General features: G+C 34.6%; 1 protein-coding gene and 1 pseudogene across 1 annotated transcript in view; both read right to left on the bottom strand.

Annotated features, from left to right (window-relative positions):
* Nucleotides 1-17818, bottom strand: part of LOC149782357 (F-box only protein 42-like) — a 37669-nt gene extending 19851 nt beyond the window's left edge. The window contains exons 1-5 of the mRNA XM_089933735.1: nt 17586-17818; nt 11316-11552; nt 7767-7870; nt 1467-1633; nt 236-332 (exon numbers count right to left, since the gene is read on the bottom strand). Coding sequence (XP_089789861.1) covers nt 236-332; nt 1467-1633; nt 7767-7870; nt 11316-11552; nt 17586-17802 — 822 coding nt within the window. The 5' untranslated portion in view covers nt 17803-17818. The remainder of the gene's footprint in view (nt 1-235; nt 333-1466; nt 1634-7766; nt 7871-11315; nt 11553-17585) is intronic.
* Nucleotides 1640-7758, bottom strand: LOC149782358 (zinc finger protein 862-like; annotated as a pseudogene).
* Nucleotides 17819-18576: the final 758 nt, after the last annotated feature.

Genomic DNA, 18576 nt, shown 5'->3' with positions numbered 1-18576 from the left:
TATGGATAAATCAAACAAAATTCAACTATTGTTATATGCTCCTGGCCATCAATTATTGAACTGTTATATACATATCCTTCTTGACATTTAACTAGATGATTTAACAGCCTATATAATAAAACAATTTTTGTGGTTATGAGGTGTGGAAGTCACGTCTCTAATTTCTTCTTTAACATCTTTAATGACAAAGTGAATCTGCAGAGAGAGAGAGAGAGAGAGAGATAGAGAGAGTGACCTGTGATTGTCCATAACGTGGACTTGGTTTAATATTTGAAGTAAGTTGTTTTTTCCAGGACATCACATCAAAATTAAACACCCAGACATCATTAATTCTGTAAAAAGAAAAGAAAAAATAATTTGCAGACTAAATCTTATTACTGAAGTATGTACAGGATTAATATTCTTACAGTGACAGCAAATTTGTTTCAACAAAACAAGATAGTTAAATAAACTCTTATATAAACTAAGATATACAAGTTGATATGAGCAATTACAACCAACACTTCAGGTGATCTGACAAGTGTCATACAAAGATTTGCCCTCTAATTCTTATTGTCAGATAAAAAATTCAAAATTATTTGTTTTAACAGTTGTGAAATTAAATATAGAAAAATAAAAAGATTTTCTAACGAAACATTTCTGACAGGAGTATTTTGCAATCAGTCTAAATATAGTTGCCTTTGGGCATATCCAGCATTTACAAGGGTTTCTGAAGGCTTGAAGTATACATATTATTTTTAATGATAAAGCATTTTAAAAAATATTTTAATATAAACCTGCTTAATTGTGGAAACTTACAACTCTTACCTTAAGACATCATGTAAGGTGAAGGTGTAATTACCAATACAGGCAAAAGTAATCTGAGTTTAATAAATTTTTTAAGTTTATTTTAAGAAATTCAGTTTTCTCCACCATGTGAGAAATATAATCATACATTTGTGTCCATTTCAAATGAAATTAATTACTCAACTCATATAAAATCTGCCCATTTCAAATAAAATTTGGAAAATCATTGAATTACCTCAATATATTAGTTGCCAAGGTCCGCCCCCCTCCCCCCCATTAATTGACAAGGCCTGCACAAGATAAAAATTATTCAACTGATGTCATACATTTCATTAATAATCAGCATTCTTGTATGGGACAAACTGTACTGACCATTTTCCACTGATGTCTGATGTCAGGATTTATATCAACCTGCAGCTACAATGCCTTGTCAGGAAACAGACATAACTGATTTACAACCCATGATCATACCATACACAGTAAATCCATAAGTGATATTGGCCAGGCTGAATTCAGTCTTGAAGTGGAGTTGTGTGAAAGTTACACCTGATGAGAAAGTACTGCTTGAGACAGGAGATTTCACAAGCACCGTCTACTCAGCTACATCCAGCAGCATAATTTCCAGCATGTGTGAAATATGGTCAGTACACTTTGTGAATACAGTAAAAGCCCCCTTAAACCTGTTTTGTGGAGCTTGCGTTCCCCCAAACACAACCATCATGTTCCTTATTACTGAAGCAGAATGGCCAGCCATGGGTTTAGGACTCTCATGAGACAGGGTTTGAATGTGGGACCAGCGGTTGGATGGAGGACTGTAGATGTGCAGCTCTGAGAAAAACCTGGCTGCCTGAAATAAATATATCCAAGTGCTATCAAACTTTAACGATCATAAAAAAGCCCTGCAGAAAACTGCATAATGTCCCAAAACTATCAGGGTGTATTCTAATTGATTTTCAAAAAAATGCAACACAAAATGTAGGGACTCATAAGTGTCAAACTGCATACAAAATTCTAGAGCCATGACTCCAATAAAGGCAGCTGATAATCAATGGTTTCATAAAAATATTGCTTATAAAATGTTCTTAAACTCCAATTACGGGAATTACTGCACACAAACAAAAGTAACGTAATCAAAAGTTGTAAATTCCAAGTCAACCAACTTGTTATTAACATGAAGTTGCATACTGAGAGAGGTGTTGTGCAGATAAGACAGTTTGGTTAGTTCTATAGACAGGGGCCATAACTCCGCTAAAAATGATGATACTGCATACAAAGCATATACCAACGAAACACATTAAATGCATCTCGTCTTCTGTACATTATAGTATAACACTTAAAACTGAAATCAAAGTCTTATGTTTTCTAATAACAATATTCTATCTACACACTAACCATTCAAGAATCAAACCATAGACTGCAAATAGTGTCACTCCTCTGGCTGATCTTAAAAATCAGTGTCATGTACTTCCTGCATGTCACATTCTCAATTCTGATTGGTTACAAATCCATAATAAAAAAACTCAGAAGAGCACATATTTTCCTTTCATGGATGACAAAAAATAATTTTAAAATAAAAGTCCAAAGCTCAAAATGAATTAGGAAAAGTATATATACAGTTTCTATAACAGTTAACTCTTTACTGGAACATATACACATCTGCATCCAGGCAAACTGTAATTGAGACTGCATTATTCTGCAGATATGATCCCTATTTCCTAAATAGCCTCCTGTCCTTCCTCATCCTCCACTCTACCAACGCCTTGTTAAAGTTGAAGTCTCTCAAAGGAGGCCCTTCAATTGAAATCATCATGAGTCTGTTGAGAACCCTTTCTTCTATATGGCTTCTTCCTGCAGTTTTGGTTTTATTTTGATTGCTGAATCCTCTCTCACAGTCAGCGGTTTGGTATGACATAACCATGGTCACTGATGCTAACTGAAGAAGATTTGGAAACATGTCTGCATGATGTTGATGCACAATCTGCCAGAGTCCACACATTTTGTCTCTAGGGTACATTTCTCTTTTAATGATAGTCTTAGCAAGAGACCACACTGTCAAAACATGTTTTGGGTCACACAAAGGGTGGGGCTGATAGCTTCTTTTGATTTCTTCTTCTGACCAAAATGATCACAGAGAGTTTTTATCTGTCATATCTTCAGAAGATAGGAATGTGAGGTTAGGTAGACCAAGAACCTCAAATGCTGTTGCCACCTGTATGCTGCTCTTTGGAAATCTTGTAGCCATCTCCACCTGAAAATTTTTAACAAACTTGTGGCAAAGGTTAGACACATCACCTGAAACTTTTTTCAATGTGCTCCTGTGTAACTTGAGTTCAACACCATTGTAAGTGATTTTAGTTTTGTCTCCATCCTTACATGATTTCAATTTTTCTGACATACAGGTCTGGTGATAGGATTTTCCCATGTCTGCTTTCTGGGAGGTAGAATTTAAAAAAAGTGCCGGTGACACAGTCAGATTTCTGTAATGGCATATTTAGCTGTGCTAAGTGAGGTATGGTATCCATAATAATATTCATGCATGCCACAAATCTGTAGTCTATGAGTTTATTCAGCATGTCTTGACACTCTTGTCTGGCTATTCTTTTTGAAATAATTCATGAGAGCCCCCCAGCTGTGAAAAATTGCATATAGTGCATCATAAAATGCCAGCCATCTTATTTCATGCACCTCTCTGACTTTCAGTTGAGGACTGTCCAGAACCTTCTGGATTTCCTTCAATTCAGCTGTTCTGTTGGCAGATTTATTAAAAAACAGTACAGGTCTTTAACTGTGCCTTACAAGGCTTCCTTGAGGTATGGAATGTTTTTCAATGCATGAGAGGTACACAAATTGAATCTATGAGCCATACAATGAATCAAGTGAGTGCTTTTCTCCTTGAATCGTGTTGCTAAACCACTTTTGCAACCTGTCATCACTGTGAAAACCAACAACTTTTTCAAGAGGAATCTCCTTCTTTACCAAAGAACTGGACAACTTCTTTGAAAAGAACTGCAGCAGTGTGTGATCGGCCTTCCACTGACACAATACCAAGAAAATGAGTTGTAGAAACAAACATGGTTGGTTCAATGATTCTGGCATAAATGACCAGTTTCTTGGTATTTGAAAAGTCTGTACTCTCATCAATTATGATGCTAATAAATGGATTACATCGTACTTTCTGCATTAACTCAGATTCTGTCACTGTTGCTGGAAGAAAAAATAAAAATAAAGCTCAATGATAAATTAAAGTATAAAAGTATTTTATTATCATTATTATGAAAGTATCTGAGAATGTAAAACAAATATATTATATATTAAAAAAAACAAAGTAAAATGGCCAAAATCAGAGGTAAATTGTGCAAGAACCATAACCTAAGAGCCATAAAGGATGTTGCCTTGTGATAATTCTGTCATTTTAAGAAACCCCATCAAGGTGTTTAAATGTTAAAATAATATGGCACTACAATCTCTCTGTTTATTAAAAAGTCATTCAATTATAGTAATGAAGGAAGTGATTATGCCTGTCGGTATACAACAATTTTAGAAACAAGAAAGGTTGGTATTATATACACCACTGATGGGTCCCTACATATGCACAGTTGTGATATAAGCAGATCAGGGTCAATGTCATTTGCTGCAACAATCATCAGAGCATGTAATAACTCATTTACTAAAACATTATATAAGTTTTAAGCGGTGGGATTTGTCTGACTACTATACTGTATCACGATGTTGACAGCAACTCCTTACATGCTCAGGAAATGATTCAAACAACAGCGACTGCATCATCTTTTCAAACACACTAAAACTCGTTACAGTAATACTGAAATGTGACCTGTCTAGAGAGGAAAGAATTTCATGACAAAAGAAACAGGTACCAATAATCCAGATCGATTAGAAAAGAAAAACTTTATCCACCATTAAACATTGACAGGAAGTTATGACGACTAGCTACCAAATACAATTTCACTGGCTTATCATGATGATAGGTGCTATTTTTAGTAACACAGGGATTCCTCAAGATATGCATTCATTGGAACCTAATGATCATGTTTTGGTTGCTTGTTAGTATACACCATTTTTCCATCTAAATTTCAATAGAAAAGTAAATAAAATAAAAGAACTTACCTGAAATTCCTCTAGAGAAGGCCTTGACGAATATGTTGTGTTTCCTCCTACTCTCATGTTGCCAACACCAACACACAGAAAGAAAGTCAACAAAATCCAACAGTGAGCCATATTTTAGAGAAGCAATATTCTCTTTAGCCAAGTATTAGGCAACTGACATAGCATGAATAATTGATTCAGATTTCTTGCTGATAGCTGACATGCATGTTGTTTAAAGATTTTCACTTAGTTTCAAATCCTGAATGGCCTGTTTGTGAGCTGGTAATTCAACATGTCTGTCAAGGGTTGATGTCCTGAAATTAGCATTTCCAAGTTTGAAAGAATTTTTTTTGTGCCAGTTTTTACACATCATCTGCAAAGCATCTAAAATTTTTTTTATTCATTTCTAGCCATGGTCAATTTTGTTTCTAGTCTGAATTGAAAGAGTACTTTTTTTCTTGGTGACATTGCCACCATCTTTAAGCACATCATCACTAGCATTGTCCGATATGGGATTAGCCAGAGGAAGTGTTTGTTCGCTGTCATTGTGCCTATTAACATAAACTAATGCACCGTGAAAGTTATTAGACGTGTTACTTCTAAAATAATGAAAAAGTGTCTCAGTTTTAACTGATTTAGTCATTTAACATGTTGTCCGGCCAAGCCAGCCTCTGTATCAAACGTGCTCTTTTGATCTTTCTTATTAACCAATCAGAATTGAGCACATGACACCCAGAAAAAAGTGACGTATTTACAACTATACAAGTACAACATATTCGCTGAGAGTGACAACCAGGAATTTTACAGCAATTTTTTAAAATAAAAATAACATATTCTAAACAAAAAAATGGACACAATTCCTTTTTTCTTCTTCACAATTTTGCCAGCATAGGATTAAAAATCTTGCGGAAAATCTTAAATATGGGGATATGGGGGATTGGCACAATCGCGCGTCCTAGATGCAACCCTGTGTATATATGTATATGTGACACTAGTCTAATGTGTGTAACAAGACACTTTTGCAACACTAGTCAAATGTGTGTACCAAAGACACATTTGAAACACTATTCTAGTATTCAAACCAAAACACATCTGAATCTCTAGTTTAATATTTACACCAACAGACACATCTGAATCTATTGTTTAATATTGACACCAAAAAACATCTGAATAATAAGTCTAGTATTCGAACCAAGACACATCTGAATTTCTAGTTTAATATTTACACCAAAAGACACATCTGAATTTCTAGTTTAATATTTACACCAAAAGACACATCTGAATTTCTAGTTTAATATTTACACCAAAAGACACATCTGAATTTCTAGTTTAATATTTACACCAAAAGACACATCTGAATTTCTAGTTTAATATTTACACCAAAAGACACATCTGATTCTCTAGTTTAATATTTACACCAAAAGACACATCTGAATTTCTAGTTTAATATTTACACCAAAAGACACATCTGAATTTCTAGTTTAATATTTACACCAAAAGACACATCTGATTCTCTAGTTTAATATTTACACCAAAAGACATCTGAATCACAAGTCTAGTATTTGAATCAAAACACATCTGAATCTCTAGTTTAATATTTACACCAAAAGACAAATATGAATCTCTAGCTTAAGATTTACACTAAATGACACATCCAAACCTCTAGTTTAATATTTACACCAAATGACACATCTGAATCTCTAGTTTAATATTTACACCAAATGATACATTCAAATCTCTAGTTTAATATTTACACCAAATGATACATTAAAATCTCTAGTCTAGTATGTATATCATATTGCAAATAGACATCTTGAATGGTCTTGGAATTATGCATCAGAAATGAAAATGTGACAAAGTGACACATGAAACTACTGTCACCTTCCATGCTGACTTGATTGGACAGGAGATAAATACATAATCCATTTTAGATGGCAGCAAATCTCGCCTGCTTGGGAGTAACTTATAAACAAATCACAATTCAGTAAAAAGAACAGAAGTCATGAAAAGTTACACGAACCAAGTAGTAAATAGTTTAGTGCCTCATACACAACAGTACCAAGTCAATGAGTGACAAGTTTCATAAGAACACACAAACCTATCTTAAATTAAGTAGCCCAAGGGCAAATATTATATTTGAAACAGTCAATTTAATATGTGAAATTTTATTTGTTATCACAGCCACTGAAAATTTCTTTCATTTGTTCAATGTTTTTTAGAGGTAAGTTATGGGAAAATGTAAGACAAGACATGATACAAACAAGTAAACAAACCATAGCCAAAACACAACATTCTGGAATCCCTGACTCTAGACACTGACAGCCAAGATATAGCACTCTGGAATTATTGACCCTAGACACAGACAGCCAAGATACAGCGTTCTGGAATCCCTGGCTTTAGACACAGACAACCAAGATATAGCACTCTGGAATTGCTGACTCTAGACACAGCCAGCCAAGATAGAGTATTCTGGAGTCCCTGACAGCCAAGATACAGCATTCTAAAATCATCTTACTCACAACACTGATTCCAAGATAAAACATTCTGGAATTATTTGACTCTAGACACAGAATTTGCTAGACCATGCAATTTTCAAGACAACATAGCTACAGATGTGGAAGATGAATAAAAAAAAGTACAAATATGAAAGCATATTAAAATAGAATAGGAACCAAACCATGAAAAGTAAGACAAAATGACCTTCTGAGAACAAAGTGCATGCATGTGGCACTCTTTGGTGAACAAAATTTATTACCAATGGATTCTACCTCCGCTTAAATTTCTGTCTCTAATTTTTACTCGTACATGATGAAAAAGACAAAACCTGTTTTAATTTACCCACCACTATACAACCAATTTTGCTTCTGTGACTCTACCTGATGCAGATGGAATGGTGTTGGGTGACTCCATCCCCCAAATAACACAAGACTGTCTCTGTACACTACCATGGTCGCACAGGCCTTTGGAAATGGGTAGGTTCCTGGAAGAGACACTTTTTAATCATGACTGGATTTTAAACAAAGAATCTAGTTATTACATACTTATGAAATCTGTCAAAAATTCTCATATCTACACTGTTAACAAATATATGCTCAAGGGATCATAACAGTTGCCACATGATGCAATATTATTCACACTTCTTTTTCTGTGCGTTTATTTTGATAGTAGCAGTATAAAACATTCCTTACAGTCATGCCAATATTTACACGTGTCTGATAACTACATGAACAAAATCACAGAATCTAAATGAGCTTTCAAGAGGCATTGTGTGACAGCTGTTTCCTGTACAACAACTGTTATTCTGACTGCGTAGAATGGCAATACAACAAACCCCTTCTTGAGAGACCATTACAACTGGCAACACATTTAAAAATCAATCCATGCAATAAGAATCTAGTCTGTCAAGACAGATCGTCTTTCACAGCAGTGATAAAATCAAGAGAGGTTTAACTGTATTAAATGAAAATTTTGGAATTGGCAAAATAGTAAATTATTAATATCAGGCTTCATTCGTTAAGTCAAGTAAAACAAATTGCAGTAAAACAAATATTATTAAAGGACAAGTACCTCAGAAAGATACAGAAAAGGAGAATAATTTACTTTCCCTTTTCCTGATTATAGAAAAATGTATCAGACAACTAGTTCAAGTTACATGCGATTTTTGTTGGGTTGCAGATAATGGGTAGTGTAGGTGCCAGGATATTTATTTAAAAAAAATATAGAAATAAAACATTTAGTTTCTTTGGTTTGCATCCCATTAAGGGCATTGTAAGTTTCTGATACAAGCAAAACATGCCACCCACCCACACAGATGTAAGCATAATTATTGATATTATAAATGGCGAAAAGTCATAATTTGGGCATGCAATGTGTAAGTGATATATTACATGCCAGAATTACAGCACATATTAAAAAAATACATTTTTACTACTAACCTGGTTCTGCAGCTGGTTAAAATTCTTGTCACAATGGGCAAAATCCATGTGAATTAGAACCAGAATATAAACACAAAATTTACTGAAAAGTTATTTCTATTCAGTGCTCACTTCAACTTGTCTACATGTGAAACTTTTGCTGAATGATCATGAACTGGAATTCTGATCATGTTCACGTGCTCAGAGTGATGTATTACATTACTCTCATAGTCTTCTTTTCAAGTTTGTAAAGTGGTGCTGATTTGTCCTTCTTTTTCCTGATGTGACCTATTTTTACATTCACAACTCACAACTGTAAAGCATTTCATTTAATATCTGATGTCATTTTCTTTAAAAGTACAGACTGGTTCATAAACTGACCAGCTTATCAATAAAATGAATTACATTTCAAGAAACCTGTGTTTTCTTGGAAATGGGTCATATACAGTTGCTATAAATAGCACAAAAGTACTCTTACACTATTCTTATGGAGCAGTCACTTTTTAGATTATTCTCAAATGTCTGAGTGGAGATGATTAAATAAAAGTGACAAAAACATCTTTATATTACTTTATGTTTGTTATATTTTTAATGTATTAAAAAAGCATAATCCATATCCAGTCTGGCGTAAAATGTAATTTGTTGAAAAAAAGCATAATGATTACACCAAACTTGTAATGGGTGGCACGTATGATAATCATACAAGGTATATTACATCCTTTGCAAGATCCCAGTGCACTTATGTGAACAAAGAGACTTTCCCAGAGCCACTATTAAATATATACCCAGTCACATCCACAGTGTAGTATTTATAGTCTGTCCCTGGGCAGCATTGTTAAAGAAAGAGATTAGCAGGATGGTAATTATCATTAAATACTAACTATATATCTTTAAAATTACACAACATCTGAATGTAGAAACAAGATTATTTATAACTGTGATCTTCCTTTGTTAATCTTTTGGCATATATATATATATATATATATATATATATATATATATACACACACACACACACACAAACTTGTCTTTGAAATGATTTTAAATGGGTGAGCTAGAGCCATTATCAATTGGCAAAGTCATATTAATTGATTTTTAATACCCAGACACCATTTGAATGTCATCCTTGTGTTGGACATGTTAGTGATATATATTCAAATTGTCCATACAAATTATATTTGTTGCCAACGAGACTATTTACTGCCACTGGCATACAAAAGGATGAATGCTACATCTTGAAAAAAGTACAATATACCAAACTTCAGAGCTCAATGACAATGCCTGACACCTAGTGCTGAGGAACAAAGATGTAATTTACGCAATCTTCCAAGGTGGTAGGCTTCAACAGGTATATACACTAGTTACTTTGCACAATCTTCCATGGTGGAAGGCTTCAACAGGTACATACACTAGTTACTTTGCACAATCTTCCAAGGTGGAAGGCTTCAACAGGTACATACACTAGTTACTTTGCACAATCTTCCAAGGTGGAAGGCTTCAACAGGTACATACACTAGTTACTTTGCACAATCTTCCAAGGTGGAAGGCTTCAACAGGTACATACACTAGTTACTTTGCACAATCTGATTAAAATTACAAGTAGTTCTGACAGGCACCAATGTAGCTATCACGTTCTGCCAGCATTTGGAATTCCCATCTCACCTATATTTAGTAACCCAGCAGTATTGCATGTTGTTATCATAAGAAACAATATTTTCCAAATGAAGTTTTCATTAAAATGAAAGTTATTAATTCGAGCGAGGAACTGAAAGGTCAACAGAACATCAAAATCTCCATTAGGTCTAATGACAGAGACAGCAAAAAATCAAATTCTTCTGAGGTCTCATCAGCTTAAAGCTGTAAACCAGACTGACTTAGTTCTGTCCAGTGGGGTCTTAATTATAAAACAACGCTTTAGGCTACTGATTAATTACAATAACTGAAAACCCACCGGCTAGAGAAAAAAACATGGTAAAGTTGTTTTTCATTTGAGATGTTGTTGTTGGGTTTAACACCATTTTTCAACATACGATAGGCTATATATGGTGGCCAGTATTAATGGTGGAGGATGAACCTGCAAAAACACTGGAAAGAACCACCAACCCACAAGAAGCTACTGGCAAGCTTTCTCACATACCCACATTGGCTGGATCTTGAGACTTGAACTGCTACAGACATAGGTGAGATGGCAGTGATCGGTAATGGACAGCGCTTTAGACTACTCGGCCACCCCATTTGAGATGTGTTAACCTTCATTGATCCAAAAGAAGAATTCACAATCGAAAATGCATATTTTGTTTTATATTTATACAGTCATGTGGTCCTATTCTGATTCTGGTATGTCTGACTACATTACGTCTTTGTATCACCATATGAGAGCAGGGTTACAAAACAATTTGTACTGCAGGGGGCAAGGAGAAGCAGATTAATCATCTTTTCTCCATCAAGGAAGACATGGTTTGGAATATTAAAGAAGCGATCCCATCCCCAACTCAAATGATCAGCCCATACCTGTAGCAAGTGGTCTAATCCATTCTCTCCGAGCCAAGTCAAATCTCCACAAGTCATTTAAGGTGGTGTTAGTAGAGGTGCAGCCACCAAACACATAGACAGACTTGTCATAGTAACAACAACAGTGGGAATAGCGCTCTGTGATCATGGAGCCGATCTCAGGTTGAATTGCTGTCCAATTTAGTTTCCCATCATACACTTTCTGAAGAAAGTTCTGTTGCTGAAGTTTCATAACACCTGGAAGATAAATGTAAATTTGTAAAATAAATAAATCTGTAAACAGCAAAATGAAATACAGTCAGATTGCATTTCACAATCAGAAATACAAAGTAAGATGATAAGAATTCTTTATTTCAGACTACAAAGTCCATACATCTAAATTAAAATAAAAAGTAAAACCATTGTATACATAAACGATCATATATATCTTATGTACAGACATATCTATGACAATGGACTGTGCCCTGCATTGTTAGAAATGAAATTATGTAGCACATTTAAAGACTAATTTGTTCCACCTACTTAATAATTCAAAAATTTAAATGAATGTCATAGTTACACAAAGATTTCAATATACAGTTCTTACTGTTAGATATTCTTGTCATAATTGAGAATACATATTTTCTCATTACTTCATAAAAACTGAATACGTTATAATTTACAAACATGTTGGAAGTACTGTTCCATCTTGGAAGGCCTAATAGAAAACAAAGATTATTATTATAACCAATAACTAATTTTCTCTCATACATTCCCTAAAGTTTGTTGAAGAATTCTTAAATTTACTTAGAAGCATGTTTGTTTGAGTACACAAAAATCTGCATTGTCTAATCGTATCTTCACTATCAGACTGATTGGATTTTAAAATATGACCTAAATACATACAATTGTTGACATGTGTAACCACACTGCCATTAAGATGTACAGGGGGAGGAGATAGTAATTTGAAAGAAGTTGACTGAAAGACCATGCATATTGTTCACATACCTTTACTAATTTTCTTAAACTTTTGATTGACTTATCAATGACATACCATCTGCAAAACCAAACTTGATAAAAAACAACAAATTTGGTGGCAGATGTAACCCCATGTGACATTGACAGTTTATGATTTAACTCCTCTATGTATATATTAAATAACAAAGGGGAATGAACACCTCCATGCCTTACCCCACTGGTTACATGGAAAGCACTGGATATTACACTTCCCCAGCACACATAATACAATTGTTTGCCATACCAGTTTACTAAAAGTATGAACTATGTAGAAATGTATTTAAATATCAAATTTTTCAAGTGTCCAATGATTGACCATATCAAGTACCTTACTAGCATCTAAAAAGCATGCTAACCCTGGGCAAAGCAGATAATATTTATTTCAGACTGAATTTCTTTGAGAGGTTCAAATTAAAAATCGAGTTGAACTTGGAACTGATCACATCAACAGAACTGCATGCATAGACTTCATCAACAGTAAATCTGTTGTCCTACTGAAACATTCAAGGATAAATTGTCCAGAGCTAATTTATATTCATCCTTTTAGATGCTAGAACTGAATCAACTATTGTAAACCAAGAATGCATTCTGGTTAGATTTGTAGACCATGACCATAAAAGTCCAAAAATATGACAAGATGAAGTAGCCAATATATTTTACATGTCACACATCCATACTGCATGCATTGAAATAACAACCCCAGTGCAGGGCATACATCCCCTAGAATTGTCACAGATTTACATAGTCACTGCACTTTTTCTATATGTTACTAACTTTTCGCATCAAATATATATGAAATAAAGCCAATAATATTATTTTTCTAAATATGTAGCACATTCAGGGATGGTCCTGGCTTTTAAAATGTTGTCCCCAAAAAAATCGCCAATCTCAATAATTTGTCGCCAATTTTCAAAAAATAAGTAGTGAATATTTTTCCAAGATTATTAATGTAATAGGCAATGAAAATTGAAATAGATGGGATAGTTATTACTTTACTGACAACAAGCAATACAGCCATAATATTACAAAATAAATCATTACATGACTGTTTTACACTACTTCCATGGTTTTTGCAGTGCGCATCACCATTTGTGCATAGGTATGACTGTTATCACCTGAAATACATGCATTATCAAATGTAAAATATCTACTTTCCTGACACCTTCAGTCTCTCTCTCTCTTTTTCTCATAGAAACATCAGGTATTTAGCAAATCTATTTTATGTACATTATTTTCCAAATAATAGTTTTGTAAGGAACTTTAGATAATGACATTTTAACACTAAAACTCTATGATCGTACTTTGCAATGTAAGATAAGTGATGTATAATGCGACCGTCAATTTCATGCATTCAGAAATTAAATGCCCCCCTTATGGCTAGCTTTACAAAATACATCTCTGTCAACTGGGAGTTTACAAATTTATTTTTGCTGCACTTTACATGCTTTGCTTGCTTCCTAAATCAAAAGAATGATCACTGAATGCTGTAGATTTTTTCTCGACAAGCAAACTATGATCTCCATTCCCATCAATGAAACTAACACGAGTCTACACCTGACATTAAAGTACCGTATATATAAGCATTAATTATCATCATTAAATTAAAAGAAGGAATGAAGAAACGTATCACAGAGCACATGCCCCTCCCCCCAAAAAAACTAATTCAGAATAAATATGTTATTTAGCAAAGAGTTTTATTTGCATATATGAGTTAACAATAACGAAATAAGGTGGGATATAAAACGTGGGAAATAGTTATCACATGTATGGTAGCTTGAGACCACATTTGAACTATTAACATAAATTCTCACCCATTTTAGGCATTGTTAGTTCAAATAAAAATAGAGCATGGTTTGTTTGTCAGTCAGTTGCTAGTGCTTTCACTAAATGTAGATCAGGCAGCTTCTTTGAAGTACATGTATGTCAAAGAGGCTCAAGTCTAACCTTCAGCTATTTTATAGATTGAAATTGTGGCACGTTGTGGGGTGGTGGTGCATATCATGCACTCCACAGGGAGAAACGGCGTGTCTTTTTGAGATTTTCATGTGTACTGGACCAGAAAAATTGTAGAATATCAAGTGAAAACGATGTTTCAATATGCTGCAAAAAACTTCCCGATGGTAGGTCCTCATCTGCGTGTTTTCGGATTCAATCTCCCGACCTGGCTTCAGAAGAGATTTATTTTGTGATGTGTTGATGCACTTAAAGCATTGCTACCATCACTACATGTAGATGATGTTGGACTGTCAGGTATAACATCAAGTTCAGTTACTGTGTTGTCTGATGAATTAGCACTAAATCCGAATGCTGTTAATTTTGTGAACTTATTCTTAGGATGAGATGATGAACATGCAATGTCTAGCATGCGTTTATCCATGATAATGTTGCACTGTTGACGGTACTTAATTCTGAGATATTTTTCCATTTGCTATGTATTTATACACAGCAATCAGTACTTCAAAGGTAATCAGTTTTCTCTGTAGTTTGAGCAAAACTATTTTATTGGTATATTTAAAATAAACAACAGAAGGATTTACCGTCATTTAATTAACTGAATGAAGCTGTTTCTGTTTGCGTTTTCAGAGGTCAGTCGATTGTAGGTATAGTTCGGTAGCATGATGTGTATCACAGCACACAATACTCAGGCCAGATGTCAACATTAAGTGGATTATGATGTAACGATGCACTGTAAAGATGGGTTTGTCAATATGAACAAAGGATTTGTTATGTACCAGATCCCAATGCATTGTGTATTCAAGTTTGTGGCTGCCTTTCATGGTCCCATTGAATTACTCCACTATCCATGATTGTATGTACAAATTAGACGGTCAAAAAGGCTGTTGCCAAAAAAAATCGCCACATGGTATATTTTGTCGCCAAAAAGGAAAATAAATTGCAATTTGTGACACTGCTGAAGCCCAGGACGATCCCTGCACATCAGTGTTATTTATTTGGATTTACACTTTATCACAGGTTGAAAAGTAAATTACAGGTAATTTATGCTTCCCAGCACAAAATCAGTACTACAGTGACCCATGTGTAATATGTTTTTCATTTGGAAATTTCCATAAGCAGGTTAATGAACATGAATATTCATGAAAATTTCCAGCCATTCAGAAAATCAAAGGACGGTTAGTGTGGAATTTTGATGAATTAAAATATCACAAGCCATGCTGAAGATATATTGATGCAAATTCAAGTGCCAATCGTATGCAATCCTCAAAGTTTATAAACATTAGATGGTACATATTCTCATCTTTAATTTCACATATAAAACGTATGGTGCAAAGGAGATTTAGTGTGCCGGAGTTTGCTTTAAAGGTAAGAAACTTTTTAGTTTTTGTACTTTGCTGAGCATATACTACGGATGCCATCTTGAATATTTTACTATGTTAGTAAACAAATGTTAGTAACCATTAGTTTAATGCCATATCAACTAGTAAATGTTCATAATATAGTGTTTAGGACTCATGGCCAATATATACAGGGTTCTAAACTGAGTCATACAGAGTCATATCACTATGATGTCTGCAGTGTGGCAGTTTAATGTGATGTCTAGCACTGGGACATGATGCCGCAGACATGTAGCATAATGTCCCACCCAATCACATTATCCTAACACCAGGATGAACAGTCCTAATACTAACCTCTTAATGCTGAGCGCCAAGCGAGGAAGCTGTTAGTACCATTTTTAGAAGTCTTCGGTATGACTCAGAATGGGATCAAACCCACGACCTCCTGCATCCGAGGCAGATGCTATAACCACTAGGCCACTGGATTGGTCACCTACCCATGGGAAGCTATAGACAAGCTGAAATGCTGCCTTCTCACTGACCAACTGAAAAACCTATAAACAGGTGCCCTACGTCAGTTTCCTTAGGCCAAAGGCATTATTCCATTCAGCAAGTTGCACTTGCATATTAAGCACATATTAAGCGAAGTGAACAAGGCCATGTCGAGTGGTAGTGTGCAATAATGGTCTGGCACTCCTTAAAGGTATGAGAGCAAGCCTAGTCTTACAATGTAAGATACATCACCCGATAATTTTGTTCGGGGGGGGGGGATGGGTTTTACTGCCGAACTAATGGCGCTGTATAGCATGTTTTGATGTGTCGACTAACAGTGTAACGAAAGTCAAATTTTTAGTAATATCAATAAATGGCACCAATAACTACGCTTTTCTACAAAGTAGGGTAATAATGTTTTTGCCAGACTTTACTTACCCTGGTGTCATTTCTCTAATAAATTCAAATTCTCAGAAAATAAATGGAATTTATTACAAGTTTCGTTGGCTGGAAAGCCATGAAAAACAATAATGCCAAAATCGGGTTAAGTTGAAATATTATTCTTTAATGAAACGAATAAAAATATATTATGCCTATTGTAACTGTAAGCAATGTTTTGTTCTGTTCAAGAAACATGTCCACCACATGAACCTACTTAAACATACTTTGGCATACCTCGCCTACTGTCGCATTGCAACAAATTCAAATGTATGTCAACGGAATATGAAAATGCATCTATTTGCTAGTGTCATATTTTCATTCCACCAGGATAAAGACTGCAATTACACATAAATTAGTGGAAGAATGTCCATATAGGCTACCGAGTGTGTGAGATATTCCTTAAACTTTGACTACTCATTCTGATGTCAACTGACACTGGAACAGGCTATACAAGGCCATTATTTGGATAGCAAGACATAGCACTAAAACAAAAACATGTGATATGTCTTACATTGTAAGCCAAACTCTGGTCAGGCATAGAAAAGTCAAATGCCAGAACTAAACAACTGTACCAAAATGAAGCTTGAAATATCAGTAATTATTCTTAAACAGGCCGCGCGAGAAAGAAGAGCAATGTCCTCCCTTGTATTTACTGTACGAGTACGTGTATAACACACGAATTGTAAGCAACGATATAAACCCATGTGCCTGTATACGTTGTTTTTGAAAAACGTCAAAGGTGAAACGATTAAAAACCTGCCAGAAAGTCGTACATCCCATTATACTGCATTTTTAGACATTGTAACTTGTGAAAGTTTGCAAAGTAAAAAGTTTCTTTTGTGTGTTAAAATTTTAAATAAAATCATCGGTTTTCCCCCGTTTACGGTATGAATAAGTGAAATGTCTGCTCCGTTTGTGAGACTGGCCCTAAACTAACTGGTACGAAGCGAGAAGTGGTTCTCTGCCAGTATATACATTTACATTTCATCTACATGCACGGATAGAGAAATCAGCACCAGTTTTGCAATTTATACTCGAAGACTCGAACCTTTTCCAAGCCGACTCCATGCTTTACAGACCAACATTGCTGACTTAAGATCTTTATATGGAGATAGCTTAAGTAGAATATATTCTAATATTTCCTCCGGTATATGGAAAATAGTTTTTCCTTCAACACTGCACATTTTGGTCTCCATCTCTACATCAATTTCTTTTTTCGATACAGGACAATCAATAGAGGTAGCGGCCATTAACGGGTAAATCATCTGACTGGTTCTCAAATGTTTGTTTAAACAAAGTGAATACTCTATCTTGGCATCATTCGGCTATTTCCGGCAGGTCATGAAATAACCTGAGATACAGTTGTATCAATTTGTTGTTTTATTTTCAGTGTTTGATTACTCGTCACCAGCGGCGTGCACCGCGTATGTTATAACCGTGAAGGCACAAGGTATTCCAATTATAACTTGCCGTTTCCGAATTGTTCAATGCAAACAAAAGAAGTTCTCAATATAGTTCTCTTGGTTACATCGCGGTTTATTTGATGATTTTACCATAAAGATAGAGGATGCTATGGTTGCAATAACAGTGTATTGTAAACCAGTCCGCACGTGCAAACTAATGTCACATACGAATAATTTTCCGTTACATCAAAAATGGGGATTACTTTATTCTTTTTCCGGGTGTTGGGGGGTTGGGTTGGGTTACTTAAGTCAATAATTTTGAAACACTTGTTAATAATCCAAATCGTATTAAATGAGCACGATGTTTTCTCTTATTTTTCTTTCTCTTACAGGTCTTACACGATATACATGATCAACAAAAGACGAGTACTTTAAATATACAAAATCAAAGATTGAATACAGTAAAATTGATTTTTACTGAATTAAAATGTTAATATTTGAAATATCTTTTTAAACTTGAAATTAATATCTATATTGTTATACTTTATTCTATTGATGAAATTATATTATTATATTAAATTATTTTGACTGACAAATAGTACATAATTAATATTTCTCACATTTAAATGGTTGTTG

The sequence above is a fragment of the Sinohyriopsis cumingii genome, chromosome 15, assembly GCF_028554795.1.
Source record: "Sinohyriopsis cumingii isolate HCF-2022 chromosome 15, ASM2855479v2, whole genome shotgun sequence".
NCBI lineage: Eukaryota > Metazoa > Mollusca > Bivalvia > Unionida > Unionidae > Sinohyriopsis > Sinohyriopsis cumingii.
This window is presented reverse-complemented; position numbering and strand designations above follow the sequence as displayed.